At 37.6% G+C, this 23,565-nt stretch overlaps 1 protein-coding gene across 2 annotated transcripts; it reads right to left on the bottom strand.

The window, feature by feature from the left end:
• Window positions 1-228: 228 nt before the first annotated feature.
• On the bottom strand, window positions 229-23,491 carry LOC122005456 (UDP-galactose/UDP-glucose transporter 5B-like). Of its 2 annotated transcripts, XM_042560489.1 has the most exons (11): window positions 22,825-23,491; window positions 5,731-5,844; window positions 5,564-5,656; window positions 5,391-5,456; window positions 4,280-4,378; window positions 3,336-3,415; window positions 2,026-2,138; window positions 959-1,047; window positions 736-822; window positions 593-661; window positions 235-515 (listed from the first exon to the last, which is right to left on the bottom strand). In XM_042560489.1, the coding sequence occupies exons 1-11, from the start codon at window positions 22,930-22,932 to the stop codon at window positions 423-425; spliced, it is 1,011 nt and encodes a 336-aa protein (XP_042416423.1). In that variant the 5' UTR covers window positions 22,933-23,491; the 3' UTR covers window positions 235-422. The 2 variants fall into 2 exon arrangements, with proteins under 2 accessions (XP_042416424.1, XP_042416423.1); XM_042560490.1 differs by lacking the exon at window positions 4,280-4,378 and having other exon boundaries at window positions 229-515.
• Window positions 23,492-23,565: the final 74 nt, after the last annotated feature.

Genomic DNA, 23,565 nt, shown 5'->3' with positions numbered 1-23,565 from the left:
CAAATAATTCTATGATTCTATTTTTATGCAAATAAAAGCAAAAAATTTTAGTCTAAGAAACATCCACAATATATCAATCGTACGAATAGGAATAAATATATTTTAAATTATGACTTCCATAAAAAAAATTGATGCATTATTTTTTAAAACAAAGTGCACTTATCCACGTAGACTTCTATAAAATAATTATCTAAACTATATGTCATTTTAATTTAGCTCTATTTTTTGTATTAATTATTCTATATTATTAAATAAAAAAATTATCCACGCTTTGTGCGGGGATTACATTAACTAGTTAGATTAAAACACCGTCCACTAATTATCAAAGGACATGAATCAAGCAAAAACCTAAAAGCTTGCCTTCTTCATCCCAACAAACCAAAGGCCTTTGCCTTTCTTTCATTAGTGTCTGAAACTGTTTATCAGACATTGTTAATCGATGAATTTGTAGGCTGTGGCTTCTGTGTCTGGCTCCTCATGAAGCTATTGGTGTAGATGGAGCCAAAAACAATTCCCTGAACGAATGCATGTGTTGTCAAACTACTAACAGAAGAGATCAAAATCAGTGAGATCATGAAAAAAAAGTGTTTACAGCTCCAATCATTTGCTCCCAACTAAGTGGATGCGCGAACCATATGCAAGAAAGCAATATGCTGACCAACTACAGAGAAGCTCAGGCATTTGATTAGTGCAGAAGTAGCACGAGATCACAGAGAAACTCATGAACAAACTCACCTGTCTGGTAGTCATAATGGTGGCAAATGTAAGAGCCCCGAAATTACGGATTGTGTACGAAATAAAGAACTGACTAACCGTCGCAACCTGAGAACATTTGGAATGCACAAAGGAGTATCTATAAAGATGCAAGTCTATGAGCTAACTTATGCAAACATCTACAGGTCTGCCATGAGAGCAGTAATGCAAGCGAGGTAAAAGAACTTGGGTAAAATATGCTTACTGTGGAAAGAAGTGCTACGTCATAGAAGCAATCTTGATGCTGGAACATGAAATCTACTGCCGAAAGAAGATGACCCTGTAGAATGAGTCCTATAAAGAAAAGCAGAACCAGATGAGAAAGGCAAAAGCATTATCTTGTGTTTATTAACATCAAGGAGAATGTTCAACAGCAGGCAAGGTGATGCTAGCTACATGATGTTACAGATTACACCTAATAGCCATATAGACAGATTAACATATAGCAATCAGTTCATACAAAAGGCACAGAGGTTACATAAACAGCCAGAAACGAAATCGAGTCAGTTGGAGGTGATCCCAAAGGAAGTTACACTAGATTCTAAGACAAGGTTACTCTAGGCTGTAAACGAAGCTCACGGAAGGCCCCTTTCAGCTCAGTACTTCACTATCACTAGTGTTTCAAGATATGCCATTAATAAGCCTAGAAATTTGATCTAGTTCACCATGGTGGCTGAGGTTAACCCAAAATAAGTCCTGTATAGATAGCGTAAACATAGATTTGTTTATCTAAGCTTAAACTTTTGGAATAAGTGATTAGCTAACTATAATGAGTCCTATCCAGGACAAGCTACAAATATAAATGGAAGTAACAAAAAAAGATGGGAATGCTAGTTTCAGCCTTTTAGGAAAGTACTATTCGGCTAACCAAATGCTAAACTTACCATGTGTGTTGAGTCCCACAGCAACAAGATTGAAATTGAATCCATTTAATAATAAAATGGAAAAGAAGTTCCAGAGCTATATACAAATCACATGCTTTAGATGTTTCTATGATATTAATACAATTTAGAAATTGAGATTCTAAAACTCTGCTTTTGCTTCTGAGAAGGATCTTATCATAAGAAAAATCAAAAGGATACTCATTCTCCAAAGGTTGCACTTATTGAAGAACACAAGAATGATTTGCATGAACAAAAATGATAAATAAATTACAGCTTTCATATTAAAAAAAAAATATAGTCGAGTAGGATAAGACAGTTCACCTGTGTTTTGATTACAAATTAAGCAATTCAAATCAAGATCCAATCAATTGCAAAAATAAAATCTTACCACTTAAACTGAGGAGACATGAACAAACTGTGGTATAGAATATCTGATTATGTATTTCCATGTCATAGCCTCTAAAAAGTTTGTCTTGAAATGTACTAGTGAAGCCATCAAACCTAGAAAGCACAAATAAATATTGAGAAATTTCAATGTGACAATACTACCTATAATCACAAAATACTGCCAAACAAACCGGCCATGTATCTGTATGAACTACAAGTATTTATCAATATAGTATTTCATAATATAGTACATTTGTTAGATTAAAAAAACCATCAGTCGGAGACAATCCCACAAATTGATCTTAAGTGAATGCGTATAATAGTTTATTAAATTCCAAATGAGATACCCGTCATACTATAATACAAGTATCCAACTTATCAAATACTTAAAGAGAGTTAAATGAAGAGAACATGTAGAAATGGAGGAGATGCAGCTAAGAGTTTTAAGAGCTTGGACAAGTAACTAATTTTCAGATAAAAGCAAACTGTCCTGAATCTCTAGGATTATCAGAAACTAGTCTATCACTATCTTTGAGCACTCAAATCATAGACTTCCTAACAACAAGGAAAGGAAAACGAAACATGATGCACTCAAACAAAGATCACTAAAGAGAACTGGAGGGAGAATAGACAAACATCACTAATTTTATTTATAGTAATTTCCTCACAATAAATAACTTAATCAGAGTATTTAAATTAAACAAACATATACACAATGTGGCAAAAAGCGAAATCGCTCGCCCCCAGCGCCCCCGCCGCACCCGACCCAAGGCCATCACGAGGGAGGTAAATCACAGCATCCTGAGAGAGCATGTGGCAGGTGGGGTGAGTTGCACAGGGACCGGGAATTTACGCCCCGACTACCCTGAGTTTCGACCCCGCGACCTCATGTGGCAAGCATCCCACCACATACCAACTCGGATGACCTGTGGGGTCAACAAACAAACATATACACAATGCACCATGATCAGGAGATATATGAACCCTACAAACAGTGTTGCAAGGAGGTACCAATGAATTGTTAAAAGTTTTCAGAGATTAAAAATATCCATTCAGTTTTGCTGATTCTTGACATATCAAAACCAATGTTAAAGAGTATTAGGTATCACAAATCATATGGGCTTACAGTGACACATAAGTTGTTTCACAGTAGGATCTATGACTGAGTCATATATATACCATGTAATGGTATTATATCATGCAATAAATAATGCAAATTTCCCCCCAAATTTACAACCAGAACGCAAACAAATCAAACTCATTGTATTATAAGTTCCAATATGATAAAACTAGCAATTAGTAGGGTTGTACCCAAGATAACCAAGCATTAAACTGATTCCCCATATGGTGCTTTCTCTTCCTGTATTATATGGGGTAATATCAGCTGATGCCTACAATGGAGAAGCAACGTCACAGTTATTTGGAGGTCATAATCATCAAACAAGAGCAAATCTCTCCAGTAAAAATATGATTGTTTACAAAGAGCCTATTTCCTTATTTAACATGCATCAACTCCAGGCATCTGCGCCTTGCATCTACAAATGAAAATGATATTGGCCACATATTTAAACACAAATCTGAACTATTTATGCAGTGGCATTCCAAGATGCACATTAGCATATTCATAAGAACAAGATGGAAATATACATGACAGGATTGCATAGGTAGCAAGCTAGCACAGAATTAGAGGACTTTTAACACTGCATATGATATAATCCCAAAGCAAAAGAATATGAAAAGTACTCCAGACGGGAAAAAAAAAATTAGTTGGTTGAATTCATGCAGACATTTTTTGGCTTAAATATATTTTAGGAGAAGATAAGCCTGCTTCAGTCCACTGAACCACTGATAAATCATAATCAAGTGAGAGGAGCTCAACATGCTGCGCATGCTCAAGTTGGCCTTAGGTGAACCACTATAAAACTAATGATGCTTGCTACAACATACAAAACAGAAAAGATAAAGCAATAGCATAGGATAAAATTTCCAATAATCATGGAACACCATAAGAAATTTCTGAACTGGTTATTGGTTATGCAAACAAGATGCTATAGAATCTCAAAATAATTACCACTACTTGACTTTGCTTTGGCATATCTGTCTGATCAACTACAAAGAATTTTGGAAGCTATTTAACAAATATGTAGATAAAAATTAACAGCAAGAGAAGACATCTAAGAAACAACTATCAAAGAGATGACCACATCTATCCATCAAAGCCAAGAAAAGCTTGAAAATGCCAGATTTATGCTTACTGGATACAGAATAAACACAGCACATCCAATTGTCACAAACAGTGCAAATAGATAATCATTCCCATTATATTTCTTCTGCATTATTAGTGTCCCCCAAACCTGATGGACAAGAAATAAAGGACCATAGGTTTAAAGACAAAAAAAGAACTGCCTAAGATAATATAGCATTGTGTGATAACACTTACCTTAAAATATTACTGAATTAAAATTTAAGGGCAGATATGGAACTCAATCATGATTACAAAGCATTATGACACTAGTCAGGATATCTGGACACTGTCAAGTACTTGAACTCAACAAATTGGGGCAATTTAAGCTTCATTTGATCACAAAAGGCAGTAAGAGAGTAGAGAATTAAGACTATTCCAATGTCTGCAAGCACTTCCCCTTGATTAACTTTTTTCATATTTCATAACTATGTGATAAATTCCTTAGGGCTTATCCAAGGAAATTCCTTTGTCCAGTACATGAACCATAGAAGATTAATGCAGAGACTATATAACGACAATGACATATGATAGAACATCATTAAGTCAAAAAAGTGTCAATTAACAAATATTTCCTTCTAACGGATGGCCCATCAAATAAAACCTTCCATATCTGTGTGTAAAGAAAGAGGCCATCATTTCCAAGTTAAATTTATAGAAACATTTGCCATCAGGACTGTTCCATGGACATAATAAGAAACTTTCCATCAAAAGGAGAAAAAGATAAAGATCCCTGCTCAAACTAAGTAAATGAATCTCAGAATATGAACCCAAATATTTAAACAGCATTGACAAATACTTTAAGCAATCAAATTGGAAAAATAAGAAACATTGTGCAATTACTGGTGAACTAACCAAGATAAATGGAACAATGTTTTCATGTCAATGAAAACAAAATACAAATTTATGTTAAATATCCTAAATCCTCTAGATTGGTCAACACACATCACTTTTGTGCTGACAGCTGAAACAATCCAAAAGCCAACAAAGAATGAAACAGACGGAAAAGGTGAATGGTTTTAAAAAATACTCAAACTAGGTCAAACCCTGGGCAGGAAGCAAGGTATGCTTTAAGATGAAGCAGAATAAAAACATAATTAAATCACATCTTGATGGAGATTTACCATGACAGGTATCATTTTTGCGCATTTTGCAAGGGTCTGAACTGGAAAACTAACATATTTCAGTGCCTGAAACAACCAAGACCAATTTTACTAAAGACAGAGAGAGGTTGCCAAAAGGGTTTCTTATTAAGTAAAAAAAAAAAAATCATAGTCACTGAATAAATGTCATTTACCTCATATTGGCACGTTGTGGTTAGTATGTTAGATATTGATATAGCACAGTATTTGTACATGGGTGCCACAGGATCCAGTGACTTTTTACTTGCCTATTGAACAACATGCACGGAATTGTAAATAACTAAGGGCACATACATATGAACTAGAGACCTCTAAAACTCACCAACAAAACTCCTGCAGATACTGCAGATGTCATAATGCGATTGCAGAAGACGAGAAACAGCGAATATCTAAAATATTCTTTGTTGACCCCATATGGAACTCTCATTATCTTCTCCTGAAAGTAAAACAAATCTGGTGAGCAAACTACGAAGAAGAAATTCAAGATTCTCCAAGGCACCACAGAATATTGCTTCGATGGGATAAACCGTGCAGATCTATTAATGAGAATTAAGATTACATAGTGAATATCTCTCTGTTGTTTCAATTGAATTGAGTAGATAACTTATCATTTGGCCATGAAGTAAAACAAAGATAGTCAGAATGTAAAAACTAGCAAACTAATGGCAGATTGCAAAGTAAACTCAATCAATTGAATCATTAAAAAGATGAAAAGTGGAATTTTGAATTCATCTGATTCTATGCACTACCCATTGCACAATAAGATCGGCAATTTACCAAAAGGCGTACGTGGTATAATGTATTTATCAAAAGGCGCATCACCATTTTGTATATACCAAAAGGCGCAGGTAAGTCATGTGTAATACCCAATATAACCCTCCCGCCAATCTCCTATATTCAGTAGTCAAGTACCGAGGCATCCGAACAACTTTTTGAATAACTTTGATTTTAAAAAAATAACTTCCATCATTTGTCTACCTCCCTCCTTCGTAACATGCGAGTGCAGATCCAATTCTGTGAAGAAATCTTCCCTCTTGTGAAACCCTAGTTTAGTAACCTCGAGTGTTTCTCAAGCGGCATCAAGCATTTCGGTGCCAAAAACCAGGACTGATCGCGAGACGCTAGTGAAGGGTTCTAGGGTTTACGTCAATCATCTCGTCTCATAATGACCTAAAGAAGTCGATCGGGTGTATCATCATCCTCTCAACATCAATTAACTGTAAAGGTATCATTTTACAAACTCTGTGATTTTGAGAAGCTTAACTAGTATGATTAAAATGTTTTTAATTTTTATAAAAATGTATGACTCAGTTGATGTTGGACAGAAACTGCATTGGAAAAGTGTCCTAGGTTACTTTAAAAGTTTTTTTGAAGCATCCACGAAGAAAGGAACGCATCAAGGGTCTGTTATTTTACATGACCGAGACATAGCGTTGATCAAACAGTCACCCTTTAGTATTTTTTTGGACATACAAGATATGCAGCATATCCGTGGGATTTTGGTCAATATAAATTGGGATTCAAGTAGTCAAACCTTTAGATTCTCAGGTACAATATATAATTTCGTATTTTAATCACAAAGTAGTTGTATGGTAAAATTAAATCTTTGGCTAAACGTGGGTCTGATACGATATCACATCTGGGCCATAGTGGGCCTGATATGATGTCATATCAAGCCCAACGTGGGTCTGATATGATGCTATATCAAGCCCAACGTGTGCTTCATATAGCAGCGTATCAAGCCCACGTTGGGCCTGATACTTTTATATTTGTTGGTAGAAGTCTAATAATCATTTAACTTGGTCAGGTGTTCCGGTTGGCTTCACAAGAAGAGATGTTTCATTGCTGCTTGGTATTGCATACCGAGGAGCTTCAATTCCGATGAATTCAACTAAAGCATCCGGTGACCTCTTTCTAACATACTTCTCAAACAAAAAAGAAGCTACTAGATCAAGAATTGAGGAGTTGCTTAAATTTTATGGCAATCGTTTTGAAGGAGAAGATGATGTTTTATTATTTTGCAAATTATATATTTTGTATATATTTGTTTGTGTCTTATTTTCTTCTAGTACATATAAGGTCCCTTTATGTCTTATAGATATAGTAGATGATTTTGAGAATCTTGCTAGATTCAACTGGGTTGAAGCCATCCTGAATTTATGGCTCCACAATTACCTAAGATTGGGGACATATTTTCATCAACTGGGACAAAACAATCTAACACCAACCTCCCTTACCTAAAGGGATTTGCTGGTCTTTTGGTAGTAAGTTTATAATTTATGTGAAATTTATTAATATTTTGCGGACATTTATGAATAGGTAACCCTTGTGATGGTGAATCAGGCATGGTTTTTGGAGCATGTTCCAATCCAAAAACCATACAAAATAAAAGGAGCAAGAATAAATAAGTGGAGGAATATTCCTTCACATATTAGTAAGGTGAGGGAATTGTTTGATCAAGTCTCCTCTGAAGAGGTAAATTTTGAATACTTCGACTATAGTTGGGTTAAAAATTCTTATTTTAACATGTGTTTTAATATTGTTACAGGTTTTGATTGACCTAATTCATTGTTTGAGAACCTTGTTGGCTTTGATGACAGTCCACATGCAATGGAGACATCACAAATTGAAGTCACTGAAGGAGGAAGCCAAATTAACGAGTGTTGTAATTGCATTATTCAAGCAAATAGAATTAAATAGCTAGCAATGGAGAACATGCAATTGAAGGAGACGGTGAAAGAATTACTTAAAATAGTTGAAAATAAAGGCCTGGAATCTCAATATAGCGAGCCTGTAGTAGGAGAGGACGTGACAGAAGTCGCTATGATTACAGGGATACTCCAATTGATAGTCCATTGTGGCTCAAAACTTTACCTAAGAGGCAACGTAGAAATATACATATAAGTGAGCATGCGGAGAAAGTTTCAAGTCCAGGAGATGGAAAAAAAGTTGAAAAAGAACCTGATGTTGTTGGGAAGGGGAAAGGAAAATTTGTTGTGGATGAAATGGAAGAAGAAAGAGATATTGTAGAATTGATGGAAGACAAATCTGATGAAGAGGCAGAGAAGGATGCAGATATGTTTGGCAAATATGACAAAATGAGGAAACAAGTCATTGCTGTAAGACGATATCTGCAAATTTCATTGTAATTTGTTTGATTTAATAGATTATCTAAATGCCTTTTATGTTTATGCGCATAGTATGTGAAGAAGCAATTTAAGACTTCCAAGAAAAAAAATAAGACGAAGAGGTGGCGTACTTGTTAAAAGCGTTGGAGAAACTAAAGTATGTGAAATACATAGTTGATCAGTCAAGACAATTATATGCTTCTCTAATTACATAGTTGATCTATGGTTCTCATATTTAAATTTGTAAAAATAATCATTGATTTGTTTACTTTGTAGGTTTACAAATGATTTAGTTTGGGAGGAACCATCCTTTTATTTAGATGTGTATTCTCTGTTATCTGGTGTGAATGGAGAGTTGTTGACAAGAGGGGACGTAATCGACACGTATTGTAAAATTCTATTTAGGGGGGCATTTTCGTCTAGAAGGGCATACAACAAGTCTATATATTGCTCAACATTATTCACAGTAAGTAATTTATTTGAGAATAGTACAAATTAGAATTCATTTTATTATTTAGTTATGTATGTATGACTTTGCATATTTGTAGTCATTAATGAAATCGTCAAGTAAGTTTGGCTTCCAACACCTGATAAAGACAGATAGAGGAGATGAAGAGGTTAAGTATATTTTTATAACTTTGTGCAGTGATAATGCACACTTCCACTTGCTGATGGTGGACACCAAATCAATGACGTTCAATCAGTACAATTCTCTAGCAAGTGGAAGTAAATACCAATATAAATTTGAAGCAGCGGTGAGCATCCAATATTCATGTGTATGTTTGTATTCTAATATAAATGATAGTTGATAAATTTCCTTTTCAATCTTATAGGTATCAGATTTTAAACTCTATAGTCGTGAGCGCGTTGCTGCTATTGATCCAAAATTTGAAAGGCATTATCCGTTCGATAAATGGGTCTCTCGCACAATAGAATGTCCACAACAACAAGTCAGGTAATTCGAGCACAGAGTGTGAATAGAACATATTGATAAAAAATATTGACCATTAAAATGGTGTTGTTATTTACAACGTTGACTGTGGCTTCTTTATGATGCAATACATTCGATGTCTCCTATACGATATGAAGATGGACTTCAAACAAGGAGACATGAAAAAGATTAGAATTGATGTAATGGTATCAATTTTGAGGGATAAGTTTTTTAAAACATTGAATTAAATATCCATAGTCTTGTAAGGCAAAAATTTGTAGAGAATGTAAATAAACTTACGTAGTGTAGGTAGTTTTATATCTTTGTATGTAGTCTTTGTTGTTTAATACAGTGGTATGTATTATATAAGAAGAGTATAAACTGTCACTGGAATATTAATAATATTGCATACTGATTAGTCACAATATCCAAATTGCGATGCTGGTGCTTATCAGTGAAATCCAAATTGCGATGCTAGTGCTTATCAGTGAAAATAGAGATAATGTATATAAGTTATACTGCACATCATTTCTATCTTCTCAAAACTAAAAAATTGGTAACGGTTGGGATTGTTTAGAAAATCAAATAGGCTGAGACCAACACTCGGTTTCAAGAGCACAAGGTAGGCTTTGAAATTTGAATTAGGCATGTAATTATGGAACACCAAAGTAACTAAGTTACGAGGAAAAAAAATTGGTTCTTATTCCTGAAACTGCAAGAAACACATGTTGTGTTCCAAATGGCACGGACAAAGAACTTCTTACCTAGGGTTTATAACTATGTTTTGAGACCATATATACCTTCCCCCTCTCTCAAACCTTCATAGGGTTGGTGAGACCAAGTAAATCCAAGTAGGGTAGGTCTATCAATGGGTTTTGGCGAAAACCCGCTGATGGACCTAGATACCTGTGATTCGACCCAGTTCAAGTCTCGTGTGATTAGGGTATTGCAAGGACTCCAACGGTGTTATCCAATACACAAAGCACTCTATGGGTGATAGCACGTGGAGAAAAAATCCAGCCTCCCATTGGGCCCGATATGATACCATATCAGGCCGTTGGGCATGATATGGTACAATATCAGACCCAACGTGTGTAACTTTGCATTTTAATTGAGCATCTCTCTTTTGTCATGGATTTCAAAGTCTGCTATTTTTTTCAAACTAAAAATTACCTAAAACATAGTCAAAAGGATTGTTTGTTGTAATGCTAGCTAAAAAAAAGGATAGTCTACTATGAGCGCATATCAGTGGGTTTAAGTCTACAGCATGGCGAGTTTTGTGCCAACTAGCACGGAGCCATAACCTAGTTTTCAGGGTGTATAAATCCGTTTTGACACCATATATACCATCTCCCCACCCAGACCTTCACAGGGAACTTTATTTCAGGTAAATCCAAGTAAAGGAGGGTCATCAGTGGGTTTTAGCCAAAACCCACTGATGATTTGACTCATTTCAGTTCTAGTGGGATTCTGGAATTGCAAGGACTCCAACGGTGCTAGCAAATCATGATTTAAAGCTATATATATGTGGTAGCAAGTGTTGAAAAAAAAAATTCAGCCACCGTTGGGCCTAATATGAGAGCGTATCAGGCCCAACGTGGGTCTGGTATGGTATCGTTTCTTAAAACTTAATTCTATCTCCCCCTTCTATAAACTCAACACGTGCTACCATGCTCATTATAAAAAAAATAAAAAAAAATAAAATTAGAAGGTGCTACCATAGGGTTTAAGTCTACAGCATGGCCATCAGTGGGTTCTGTGTCAACTGGCACGAAGCCGTAACTTAGTTTCCAGGGTGTATAAATTCGTTTTGACACCATATATACCATCTCCCCACCCAGACCTTCACAGGGAACTTTATTTCAGGTAAATCCAAGTAAGGGAGGGTCATCAGTGGGTTTTGGTCAAAACCTACAGATGGACCTAGATACCTCTGATTTGACCCATTTCAGTTCGAGTAGGATTCTGAAATTACAAGGACTCCAACGGTGCTAGCAAATCATGGTTTAAAGCTATATATGTGTGGAACCAAGTGTTGAAAAAAAAAAATCAGCCACCGTTGGTCCTGATATGAGAGCATATCAAGCCTAACGTGGGTCTGGTATGGTATCGTTTCTTAAAACTTGATTCTATCTCCCCCTTCTATAAACTCAACACGTGCTACCATGCTCCTTATAAAAAAAATAAAATAAAATAAAATTAGAAGGTGCTACCATAGGGTTTAAGGCTACAGCATGGCCATCAGTGGGTTCTGTGCCAACTGGCACGGAGCCATAACTTAATTTCTAGGGTGTATAAATTCATTTTGACACTATATATACCATCTCCCCACCCAGAATCAGTGGATTTTGGTCAAAACCCACTGATGGACCTAGACACCTCTAATTTGACTCATTTCAGTTTGAGTGGGATTATGGAATTGCAAGGACTCCACCGTTGCTAGCAAATCATGGTTTAAAGTTATATATGTGTGGTACCAAGTGTTGAAAAAAAAAAATTCAGCCACCGTTGGGCCTAATATGAGAGCATATCAAGCCCACCGTGGGCCTGATATGAGCGCATATCAGGCCCAACGTAGGCCTGGTATGGTATCGTTTCTTAAAACTTGATTCTATCTCCCCCTTCTATAAATTCAACACGTGCTACCATGCCCCTTATAAAAAAAATAAAATTAAAAGGTGCTACCATAGGGTTTAAGGCTACAACATGGCCATCAGTGGGTTCTGTGCCAACTGGCACAAAGCCATAACTTAGTTTCCAGACTCCAACGGTGCTAGCAAATCATGGTTTAAAGCTATATATGTGTGGAAGTAAGTGTTGAAAAAAAAAAAATCAGCCACCGTTGGTCCTGATATGAGAGCATATCAGGCCCACTGTGAGCCTGATATGAGAGCATATCCGGCCCAACGTGAGCCTGATATGAGCGCATATCAGGCCCAATGTGGGCCTGGTAATATATCGTTTCTTAAAACTTGATTCTATCTCCCCCTTCTATAAACTAAACACGTGTTACCATGCCCCATATAAAAATAAAATAAAATGAAATAAAATTAGAAGGTGCTACCATAGGGTTTAAGTCTACAGCATGGCCATCAGTGGGTTCTGTGCCAACTATATCATCTCCCCACCCAGACCTTCACAGGGAACTTGATTTCAGGTAAATCCAAGTAGGGGAGGGTCATCAGTGGGTTTTGGTCAAAATCCACTGATGGACCTAGACACCTCTGATTTGACCCATTTCAGTTCGAGTGGGATTCTAGAATTGCAAGGACTCCAACGGTGCCAGCAAATCATGGTTTAAAGCTATATATGTGTGGTAGCAAGTGTTGAGAAAAAAAAATTCAACCACCGTTGGCCTGATATGAGAGCATATCAGACCCAACGTGGACCTGATATGAGAGCATATCAGGCCCAACATGGGTCTAGTATGGTATCGTTTCTTAAAACTTGATTCTATCTCCCTCTTCTATAAACTCAACACGTGCTACCATGCTCCTTATAAAAAAAATAAAATAAAATAAAATTAGAAGGTGCTACCATAGGGTTTAAGGCTACAGCATCGCCATCAGTGGGTTCTGTGCCAACTGGCACGGAGCCATAACATAGTTTCTAGGGTGTATAAATTCGTTTTGACACCATATATACCATCTCCCCACCTAGATCTTCATAGGGAACTTGATTTTAGGTAAATCCAAGTAGGGGAGGGTCATCAGTAGGTTTTGGTCAAAACCCACTGATGGACCTAGACACCTCTGATTTGACTCATTTTAGTTCGAGTGGGATTCTAGAATTGCAAGGACTCTAACGGTGCTAGGAAATCATGGTTTAAAGCTCCAAAGGTGTGGTAGAAAGTGTTGAAAAAAAAATAAAATCATCCACCGTTAGGCCTGATATGAGAGCGTATCAGGCCCAACGTGGGCCTGATATGAGAGCATATCAGGCCCAACGTGGGGCCTGATATTAAAGAGTATTATTAGAAAATAATAATAATTAATCATAAAAATAAACCGAGTCGAATAAATACTTAAATAAAATAATGGGATATCAGGCCCAAGTTTCAATCTGCAAAAGCGCACACTCTCCTGCTTCGGTCGTCATCTTCTTCTCGAAGGCATTCTACGTAGCTCCGGTCGAGTCGTGACTCTACCATCATCGGCGTTCTAGAATCGGTTTCGTACGTAGCTCCGTTGCTCACTTAGTGGGGCATGGTAGAATAAGAGCATATTTGTTATTACGGAATCTAAGAGTTGTTTTTCTGGATGTGGTTATACGGTAGCTAGGTTCACAATGGCTACAAAAGAGGCGTTGACCAGTGTGAGTGCTTATCGACCAAGTTATCCAAGTTATGTCAACAGAGGAAGAACTAAAAGAATGAACTGGAAGAGTACCATTTGTCACTTCAGAAAATTTATTTCTTCTGTTCAACCGACTGTAGAACAAGAACAGAAGATTCGAGGCAAACCTTTTTCGTGGATCCTCGATCTCCCTAATAGTTCTTTTGTAAGAGCTCAGGTCCAAAATATGTTTGATAATTGGGATCAGGAGGAAAAAAACTTTATCTTCCATTGGAAGATACTCAAATTTACAAAGGTAGACGTGGGACTGATTCTTGGCCTTCCCGACAATGGAGAGAGATAGTTCGTCTCGATTTAAATGAGGCTTCCAGCGCACTGTACAAGGAGTTTTTCCAAGATTCCGATTGTTCTGCCAAACATTTGGAGAAACTGATTAGGAAGTCGAGATCAAATGACAAGCTCTACTATCAGCTGTATATCCTATATTTTTTTGCAACTGTTCTGTTTTGTGGTAGTAGCAGTGTTCTCAGAATACCTGTGCTCTCCCTAATTGACTATGTAGATGATTTTGGCAACTTAGCTAGGTTTAACTGGTGCAATGTAATATACAGTTTCATGGCTCCTCAATTAGACGCCATTGGCTTGGAGCTTACATTAAGACCAAAACCACATGTTACTGATGCAACGCCCAAGGCCCCCTTGCTCAAGGGATTTCCAAATATTTTGGTTGTAAGTCCGATTATATATATATCACGATATTTGTAATGAATATGAATTATTTTTATAAAGGTATGAGTGTGTGAGCACATCAGCATTATTGATCCAGACCATCCTGAAAAATTGCCTAGAATACTACGGTGGAGGTGGCCTAACTATCATGTTGACACAGTCAAAAAAATAATAGACCGTGTAACTGCAGATAAAATTTTAGTAGATTTAATTCCGGCAGAATCAGAGTTGGATTTACTACCAAACTGGGCTCAACCAACTGAGCCTCTTGAGTTGGTTGACCAAGGATCTTTACAGCAACCCGAAGAAGGTCTACTGCAGTGTGACGATACGGTAGATTGTAGTCAGTGCAAGGAAAAGGGAGAAAAAATTGAAAGTTTAAAGCAAGCATTACATAAAGCTACTAAAAGTTTGGAGAAAGCTAATAAAAACCTAACAGCGGTCATAGAAGAAAAGGATAGTCTCTTAACAGCAAAGGATATTATGATTGCTGAGATGGATTCTATGCTTAAAGAAAAGGATCTACAAATAAGTAAATTGCGTAAGGAACGGGATACGAGTGTCACCAAGACTGAGACTATCAATGCTGACGTGAATAACAGAATTTTAAATGTAAAAGACAAAATCATCGCCAATGCCGAAAATAAGATTAAAGAGCTCTAAGAAATTATACAAAGCAAGGCATCAGGGAGACAAGAGCATCAGAAGGCATAGACCCTAATCTGCCTACACTACCAACTAATTTTTGTGTAGGCCCCAAAAGAAAGAGAACTCAGAGAAGTTTGATATCCGAATGTACAAAAAAAAAAAGGCAAACAGATTGTTCAGGCTGTCGAACCAGATGTTCCTGCACCATCAAAGACAGAAGATACAAGTTCATCACAAATAGAAAAAAATTGTGATGAACTTAACAAGGTCAGGACCAAAATATTGAAGGTACGATCGAGAGTAGGTAAGTCGTTATTTTATAATCCTTAATGACATAGTAGTATTTTAATTCTCTCAGCAAACGAAGACATTTTTTAAGAATAATACAGATGGTGTGATAGCCGATGCATTATTGAAGCTCAGTCAGTTAAGGTAACGTATTTGGCCGCATAAATACTTAAATCACATGTCAACAAAGGATTATTATTGGAGTTTAATAATATTTATTATACTTTTAATTTATTTGGTTAATTCCATTGTCTGTATCCTTGTGTGTAGGGTGACGGTGCATCCAATATGGAGGAATGATACTTTCTCTTTAGATATGCAATCTTTTATGACAATATTTGATTGGACGCAATACACCAATAGGGATTGCATAAATGTTTATTGGACTATTATTGCTAATGAAGCCAAAAACTCTAACTCATCGTACCACCCATCCATATTTTGTGGGGTTGGATTTCGAGTATGTTCCTTATTTCATTGTAAATTGTTTATAATATATATTGGATGCAGTCAACTCATTAGCTATCTTGTTTGCATAGGACTTGTTTGGAATGATGCACGTGGATGCATTGAAACAGAGTGCAAAAACTGATGAGGACAAGGCCATTAGATATATTTTCTGTCCTCTAAATAACCAAGATGATCATTGGCATCTAATGGTGATGGACCTGGAGGAAGGTCAAATAATTCATTATAACTCTCTTGGCACCACAGAAAATTACACTGCTGTTTTTGATCAAACTGTAAGTATCAAATTTCTTATATCCAATAATCATTGGTTATGTATTAATTACTATTGTTTGTTATTTGTAGGAGTTGTTTATTAAGGAGTTAAACTGGTCATATTATCACATATGGCATAAAGGATTAGCACCTTTCTCCGGGAGAGAGTATAAAACGATTCAAGTTAATGGCCCCATACAAAGCAAATCATAAGTATTTGTGTCTGTTCCATCATATTTGGATTGTGCTTATTTTATGATGGATTGTGCTTTTGTTTTGTAGGTTGGATTGTGCTTATTTTATGATGGATTGTGCTTTTGTTTTGTAGGTTGGATTGTGCTTTTTTTATGATGCGCTATGCAGAGAGTTTGATGTTTCAGAGATCTGCACACTTTATACAAGCTGATATGAGAACTTATAGATTTAGACTTAGACATAAAATCATGTCTGACAAAAACTTTAAACTGTAGATACTTAAAAATTGTAATAGACTATTCTTGTAATGATTTACTGATTGTGTAAATTAAAATTATGGTGAATCAACTTATTTTATTTTATTTTATTTTTTGATAAAGGGGAGATAGAATCAAGTTTTTTGATACGAGATACGAAACCATACCAGACCCACGTTGGGCCTGATATGCTCTCACATATTTGATTTTACTGATTGTGGTTGATTTAATTTTTTTTCAACACTTTCCACCACACATATGGAGCTTTAAACCATGATTTGCTAGCACCATTGGAGTCCTTGCAATTCCAGAATCCCACTCGAACTGAAATGGGTCAAATCAGAGGTGTCTAGGTCCATCAGTGGGTTTTGACCAAAACCCGATGGCCCTCCCCTACTTGGATTTACCTGAAATCAAGTTTCCTGTGAAGGTTAGGTGGGAGATGGTATATATGGTGTCAAAACGAATTTATACACCCTGAAAACTAAGTTATGGCTCCGTGCTAGTTGGCACAGAACCCACTGATGGTCATGCTGTAGACTTAAACCCTATGGTAGAACCTTCTAATTTTATTTTATTTTATTTTTTTATAAGGGGCATGGTAGCACGTGTTTAGTTTATAGAAGGGGGAGATAGAATCAAGTTTTAAGAAACGATATATTACCAGGCTCACGTTGGGCCTGATATGCTCTCATATCAGGCCGAACGGTGGCTGAATTTTTTTTTTTTTCAACACTTGCTACCACACATATATAGCTTTAAACCATGATTTGCTAGCACCGTTGGAGTCCTTGTAATTCCAGAATCTCACTCGAATGAAATGGGTCAAATCAGAGGTGTCTAGGTCCATAATGGGTTTTGACCAAAACCCACTGATGGTCCTCCCCTACTTGGATTTACCTAAAATCAAGTTCCCTGTGAAAGTATGGGTGGGGAGATGGTATATATGGTGTCAAAACGAATTTATACACCCTGGAAACTAAGTTATGGCTCCGTGCCAGTTGGCACAGAAACCACTGATGGTCATGCTGTAGACTTAAACCCTATGGTAGCATCTTCTAATTTTATTTTATTTTATTTTTTTATAAGGGGCATGGTAGCACGTGTTTAGTTTATAGAAGGGGAAGATAAAATCAAGTTTTAAGAAACGATATATTACCAGGCTCACGTTAGGCCTGATATGCGCTTATATCAGGCCCACGTTGGGCCTGATATGCTATCATATCAGGCCCACGGTGAGTCTGATATGCTCTCATATCAGGCCCAACGGTGGCTAAATTTTTTTTTTTCAACACTTGCTACCACACATATATAGCATTAAACCATGATTTGCTAGCACCGTTGGAGCCCTTGTAATTCCAGAATCCCACTCGAATTGAAATGGGTAAAATCAGAGGTGTCTAAGTCCATCAATGGATTTTGACCAAAACCCACTGATGGCCCTCCCCTACTTGGATTTACCTGAAATCAAGTTCCTGTGAAGGTCTGGGTGGGAAGATGGTATATATGGTGTCAAAACGAATTTATACACCCTGGAAACTAAGTTATGGCTCCGTGCCAGTTGGCACAGAACCCACTGATGGCCATGCTGTAGACTTAAACCCTATGGTAGCACCTTCTAATTTTATTTTATTTTATTTTTTTATAAGGGGCATGGTAGCACGTGTTGAGTTTATAGAAGGGGGAGATAGAATCAAGTTTTAAGAAACGATATATTACCATACCCGCGTTGGGCTGTTATGCGCTCATATCAGGCGGTGGGCCTGATATGCTCTCATATCAGGCCCAACGGTGGCTGAATTTTTTTTTTTTCAACACTTGCTACCACACATATATAGCTTTAAACCATGATTTGCTAGCACCGGTGGAGTCCTTGCAATTCCATAATCCCACTTGAACTGAAATGGGTCAAATCAGAGGTGTCTAAGTCCATCAGTGGGTTTTGACCAAAACCCACTGATGGCCCTCCCCTACTTGGATTTACCTGGAATAAAGTTCCCTGTGAAGGTCTGGGTGGGGAGATGGTATATATGGTGTCAAAACGAATTTTACACCCTGGAAACTAAGTTATGGCTCCGTGTCAGTTGGCACAAAACTCACTGATGGCGATGCTGTAGCCTTAAATCCTATGGTAGCACCTTCTAATTTTATTTTATTTATTTTTTTTATAAGGAGCATGGTAGCACGTGTTGAGTTTATACAAGGGGGAGATAGAATCAAGTTTTAAGAAACGATATCATAACAGACCCACGTTGGGCCTGATATGCTCTCTTATCAGGCCCACGTTGGGTCTGATATGCTCTCATATCAGGCCCAACGGTGGCTGAATTTTTTTTTTTTATTTTCAACACTTGCTACCACACATATATACCTTTAAACCATGATTTGCTAGCACCGTTGGAGTACTTGCAATTACATAATCCCACTCGAACTGAAATGGGTCAAATCAGAGGTGTCTAGGTCCATCAGTGGATTTTGACCAAAAATCCACTGATGGCCCTCCCCTACTTGGATTTACCTGAAATCACGTTCCCTGTGATGGTCTGAGTGGGGAGATGGTATAAATGGTGTCAAAACTTATTTATACTCCCTAGATTAGAAGTTATTGCTCCGTGCCAGTTGGCACGGAACAGTGACCTGTTTTCTTTTTCAATGACTCCAATCTCATTTTTCAAGGATGACTACAATCCCTTTGTCTGAGTTTAAACTCATTTATATTTCAAAACATATTTACATTACTTTGAAATTTCAAACCCCTTCCTGTTGAATTGAAATGCAAAGATATACTAAACCTATATGGTGTGAAGTATTAATTATGCCTTGCAAGTGATGGTTGACACTTCTCATCCCTACAATACCACTGTATCATAAAATAAATACTACATAAAACGATATAACAGAAACATAACTTTCCAAAACTGTTTTTCTTACAATTCTATGTATGTACTGCATACAAAACATATAGATCAACTCCTCCAATTTACAATTATTTCAAGAACCAAGGGTTGGCGGCATTCTACAGGTCCTCCGATTATGGCCAGTTGTTTGCACCTGCTGCGTTTGACTTTTACCTTCCTATTATGTTTCGACTCGATCCTTGTCTTCTTTCGCCTACCCGGCTGCACAAGGTTACGGGGACATAGAACTATAATGTTGTTTACTCCCCTAGGCCAAAATTCCTTACTTCGACAGGGGTAAATACGATCCATGTATATCGCATTCCAATTCTGTGAATGAAAATAATGTTCACAATATGGGAGTGTATCCATGTTCCGGTGAATGATGACGGTAATTGCATGTGAGCAAGGCAATCCTGAAATTTGAAACTCCCCGCAGTTACAATATTTTCTCTCCAAATCAACAATGTATGAAGCGCCCCATGTCTCTACTTCCATTTCAGATTGAGAGTAGGGGTGGACTTTATATCGTCTAGCTTTCTCCCTCCTTGATTCCATTTCTTTGGTAGCATGAGGTGTCAACGCAACATACCATTTCGACACTTCCTCCCTACGGTTAAAGAACCATTGAGCAACCTTTCTTCTGGTATTATCAATTAACTTATTTATGGGAAGTTCACGTGTCTCCTTGAACAAAGCATTTAAACTCTCTACACAATTGGTTGTTAGCATTATGTACCTTCTGCCACTAAAGTGTGCATTAGCCCATCTTTTAGGGTCAATGTTCTGAAGCCACTTATGAGCATCTGGATGTTTTTCAAGCATGGACTGCATTATGAGATCATATTTGTTACCATATTGCAAGACATGTGGTGGCAACAAAAAGCATGATGGGCGGTAGGATAGACTTTCCTAACTATAGTGTCGCGATGTCTATCTGATACTATAGTCATTGACTCTGGATCAACATCAAAGAATCTCTTCGTATGATCCAAAAATCACTCCCATGCAGACCCACATTCAACTTCAGCGATTTCAAAGGCTACTGGGAGGACATTGTCATTAGCATCAATTGATGTAGCAATCAACAACACACCCGGATATTTGCCTCTTAGGTGTGTGGCATCAATTCCAATCAATTTGCGAAGATAAGACCTGAATACTCTTCTACAAGCTCCAAAACCCCAAAAACAGCGTTGGAACTGATTATCCTCATTCCTGTGTAGTGCCACATAGGTTTCAGGATCTCTGACTCTTAACTCACGCAGATATAGTGGAAGATCTCTATATGCTTGGTCATAATCTCCAACAACTTTCTTCATCGCTTTCTCTCGAGCTATGTATGCTTTTCTGTATGATATGGTCATTCCAAACCTAGCTTTTATATCTGCTATAATCATACTTGGCTTGTATTGTTCATTAGCAAGAAATTGCTCTTCAACAAAAGAAGCTACAAAGGATGAAGAGCATGTTTGATGATCAGCACTTTCCCTAATGGTGCCACATTGGTATTCCTTTATATATTTCGTAACAATGAACTCTACATCCCCCGGGCAACTACTCTCCATTTACACGGTTGATTGAAGCAGACGACTTTTACTTTATTTTTCCGAGTGTTGACTGGGTTATATCTCATATGTTTAACCATGGCATGTTTCACAAGTGCATTCTTGAACTCTTGTCGAGACGGAAAAATCTGTCCAACAAAAAATTCATGCTCATCTGTTGCCTCTTCCACTGGCTTTTGGAGCAATCGAGAATTTAGAATATATGGATCATCAGCTATTGGGAACTCCTCCTCTAAGTCACTGTACTGCTCCGGAGATATTTCATATTGTTCAATCTGTATATCATCAGCTAAGAATTCTTGTGCATCTGTATTACATTGCAATTCCTCTCCAATTCGGTTATAATACCCTTCCTCCTCCCTCCAAGTAGGCTCAAAGTAAACATCAAGTGTTGTACAAGGATTCAGAAGTTCATCTTCTTGAATACTAGCTTTTTCATTTAGATCAAATGTTAAATTACTGCTTCTATTTCTATTTGTGTTAGGCACACAACTATACTGCGAAGATAATGGAATATTTGTTCTGGATACTTCTCCTACATTAGCTCCATGTCCAATGCTAGAATTTGTATCAAGTGTATTCCATATCTTAGAGAGAAGTTCTTCAGTTATATGATCGTCCCTGATAAATAAATTCCAAACTAATTTAGTAAATTTGCAACTACATAATCAAGTGATGTCGTTAATTTGTAATTTTGCTTAATTGAAACCACTAGGAAGGGTTGAGCGAGGAAAAGATTTATATGATGTAAAATCCAACTTTTAACCAAAGATCACGTTGGGCCTGATATCGATGATATCAGGTCCCTATTGAAGTAGACACTTTTTGTAAACTAGGACCACCACTGACTAAACCCTAAACCCTAAATAAAAAATGGTTAGCCAAACTTAACTATCAACCGCAGAAACTAACAAGACTTAAATCGATTAAGTATTCTATTACATCATATTGCAGGTGTTGTTGAGTATTTATTCCCCACACAACCAAAATAAACCATAACAACCATTTTTTTCCACCACCCTTTGCTACAATACTGTAATTTTTATTTACCATCACTACCCTAATTTACAGTAATAAATCTATACATACATATCTAAATCTTTAAATGTATTCTTCTACTAATTTTCCTCTTGCAAGAAGTTTGTCCTTCTCGACTGACGTTTTTAACTGCAGTTGTCCTTTGGTCTCCTCTTGAAACTCTTACGCCAATATCACGAAAACCTAACTAGTCTATTGCAATCCCGCCAACCAGCACGAGCAGTAATGGCAAGCGCAGGGTTCATATTCTTTCGTGTTTATAACACCACGCACAGTGAGATGACGTGCATCCGAACCACAAATTATTTTTCAATTTGATTTGTGCCTTGGATGCTTGGAAAATGATGATTGAAAAACGTGGTTGCCAGGTAGCCACAAGGGTAATTTGGGAATTGAATTTGTTAAACTGCGCCCTTTGGTAAATACCAACCTACGATGCGTCTTTTGATAAATATAATATCCAAGCAACGCCCTTTGGTAAATTGTTTATGGGGACCTGTCACACCATCTCTTGTGTAGAAGAATTACAGACCAACAGAAAGAAATGGTCCAACATATGATGTGAAGTTTATGGGGACATGTCACACGATCGCTCATTATTTTTAAAGAATAACAGGACAAATGATCATCGTTCCGTCAACAGAACCAAAATTACCAATAAATAAATAAATAAATAAAAGATCGCGTAAGTGCATAAAGAGTATCACTACTTGATGTACCTGCAGAATCCCATAGATAAGTAGGGTGCTCATGATCCCAACAACCGCGATGGCGCACTTGAATGCTCTCTTGTCCTTCATCTGTCCAGCGCCAACAAGTTCCGACATTGTGTGATGTTCACAAGTGAAGGATCGGCTCCAAGGGCAGCGATGCGCTCCGGTTCAGCGACCGTGGAGGAAAGGTCTAAATTCCCGTCGGAGGCTATAGTTTTCCCTATTTTGAACTAAGTGGATTTGGTTCGGTTCGAGAAGAAGGATGCTGAGAAGTCGGGTGGGTGGTGCAATGCCGCAGGTAAGGTTCGACGGAATCCGGTATCGCGATACGCGTAGCTCGGAGAGCCGCTACTTAGGTTGGCACAGGAAGCGGATGCTGCCTCGGGTAACGATTGGAGGTAGCCGCGGCGATCGGTGATAAACGCGAAGGAGAGGTCCCGATCTTAGCTATTGGCTGAGGACGACGGCTGGTGGCAGCGACGATTTGAGATGCCTGAGGGCAGTGGCAGCTTTGAGGCGGCGTGGAATGACAGAAGGGAGATCAAGAGAGAGAAGAAAAAGAAGGCGACGACTCAACCGGAGGAGCGAGCACGGCGCCGCGGCGATCGAGGAGGCCGTTGGGGTTTTGCGTTTGGTTGTTCCCTCGTCACCGGACCGAGTCATGTGCATCTCGACCGTGCTCGAGCGAGGCTCATCTTGGGCTCGGCTGTGGCCTGCAACCGGGCCGGCCCATCAGACATCACATTA

Source organism: Zingiber officinale, chromosome 7B (genome assembly GCF_018446385.1).
Source record: "Zingiber officinale cultivar Zhangliang chromosome 7B, Zo_v1.1, whole genome shotgun sequence".
Taxonomy (NCBI): domain Eukaryota; kingdom Viridiplantae; phylum Streptophyta; class Magnoliopsida; order Zingiberales; family Zingiberaceae; genus Zingiber; species Zingiber officinale.
The sequence above is the reverse complement of the archived record's forward strand: the minus strand, read 5'-3'. Positions and strand labels throughout refer to the sequence as shown.

Excerpts from the sequence above, each read along its gene's own strand:
- LOC122005456 (XM_042560489.1), bottom strand. The coding sequence starts at position 22,932 with ATGTCGGAACTTGTTGGCGCTGGACAGATGAAGGACAAGAGAGCATTC. Across the intron at positions 5,657-5,730 it reads TATCTGCAGGAGTTTTGTTG|GCAAGTAAAAAGTCACTGGA; the intron begins GTGAGTTTTAGA and ends GTTGTTCAATAG. Across the intron at positions 3,416-4,279 it reads CTGTGTTTATTCTGTATCCA|GCATCAGCTGATATTACCCC; the intron begins GTAAGCATAAAT and ends TCTCCATTGTAG.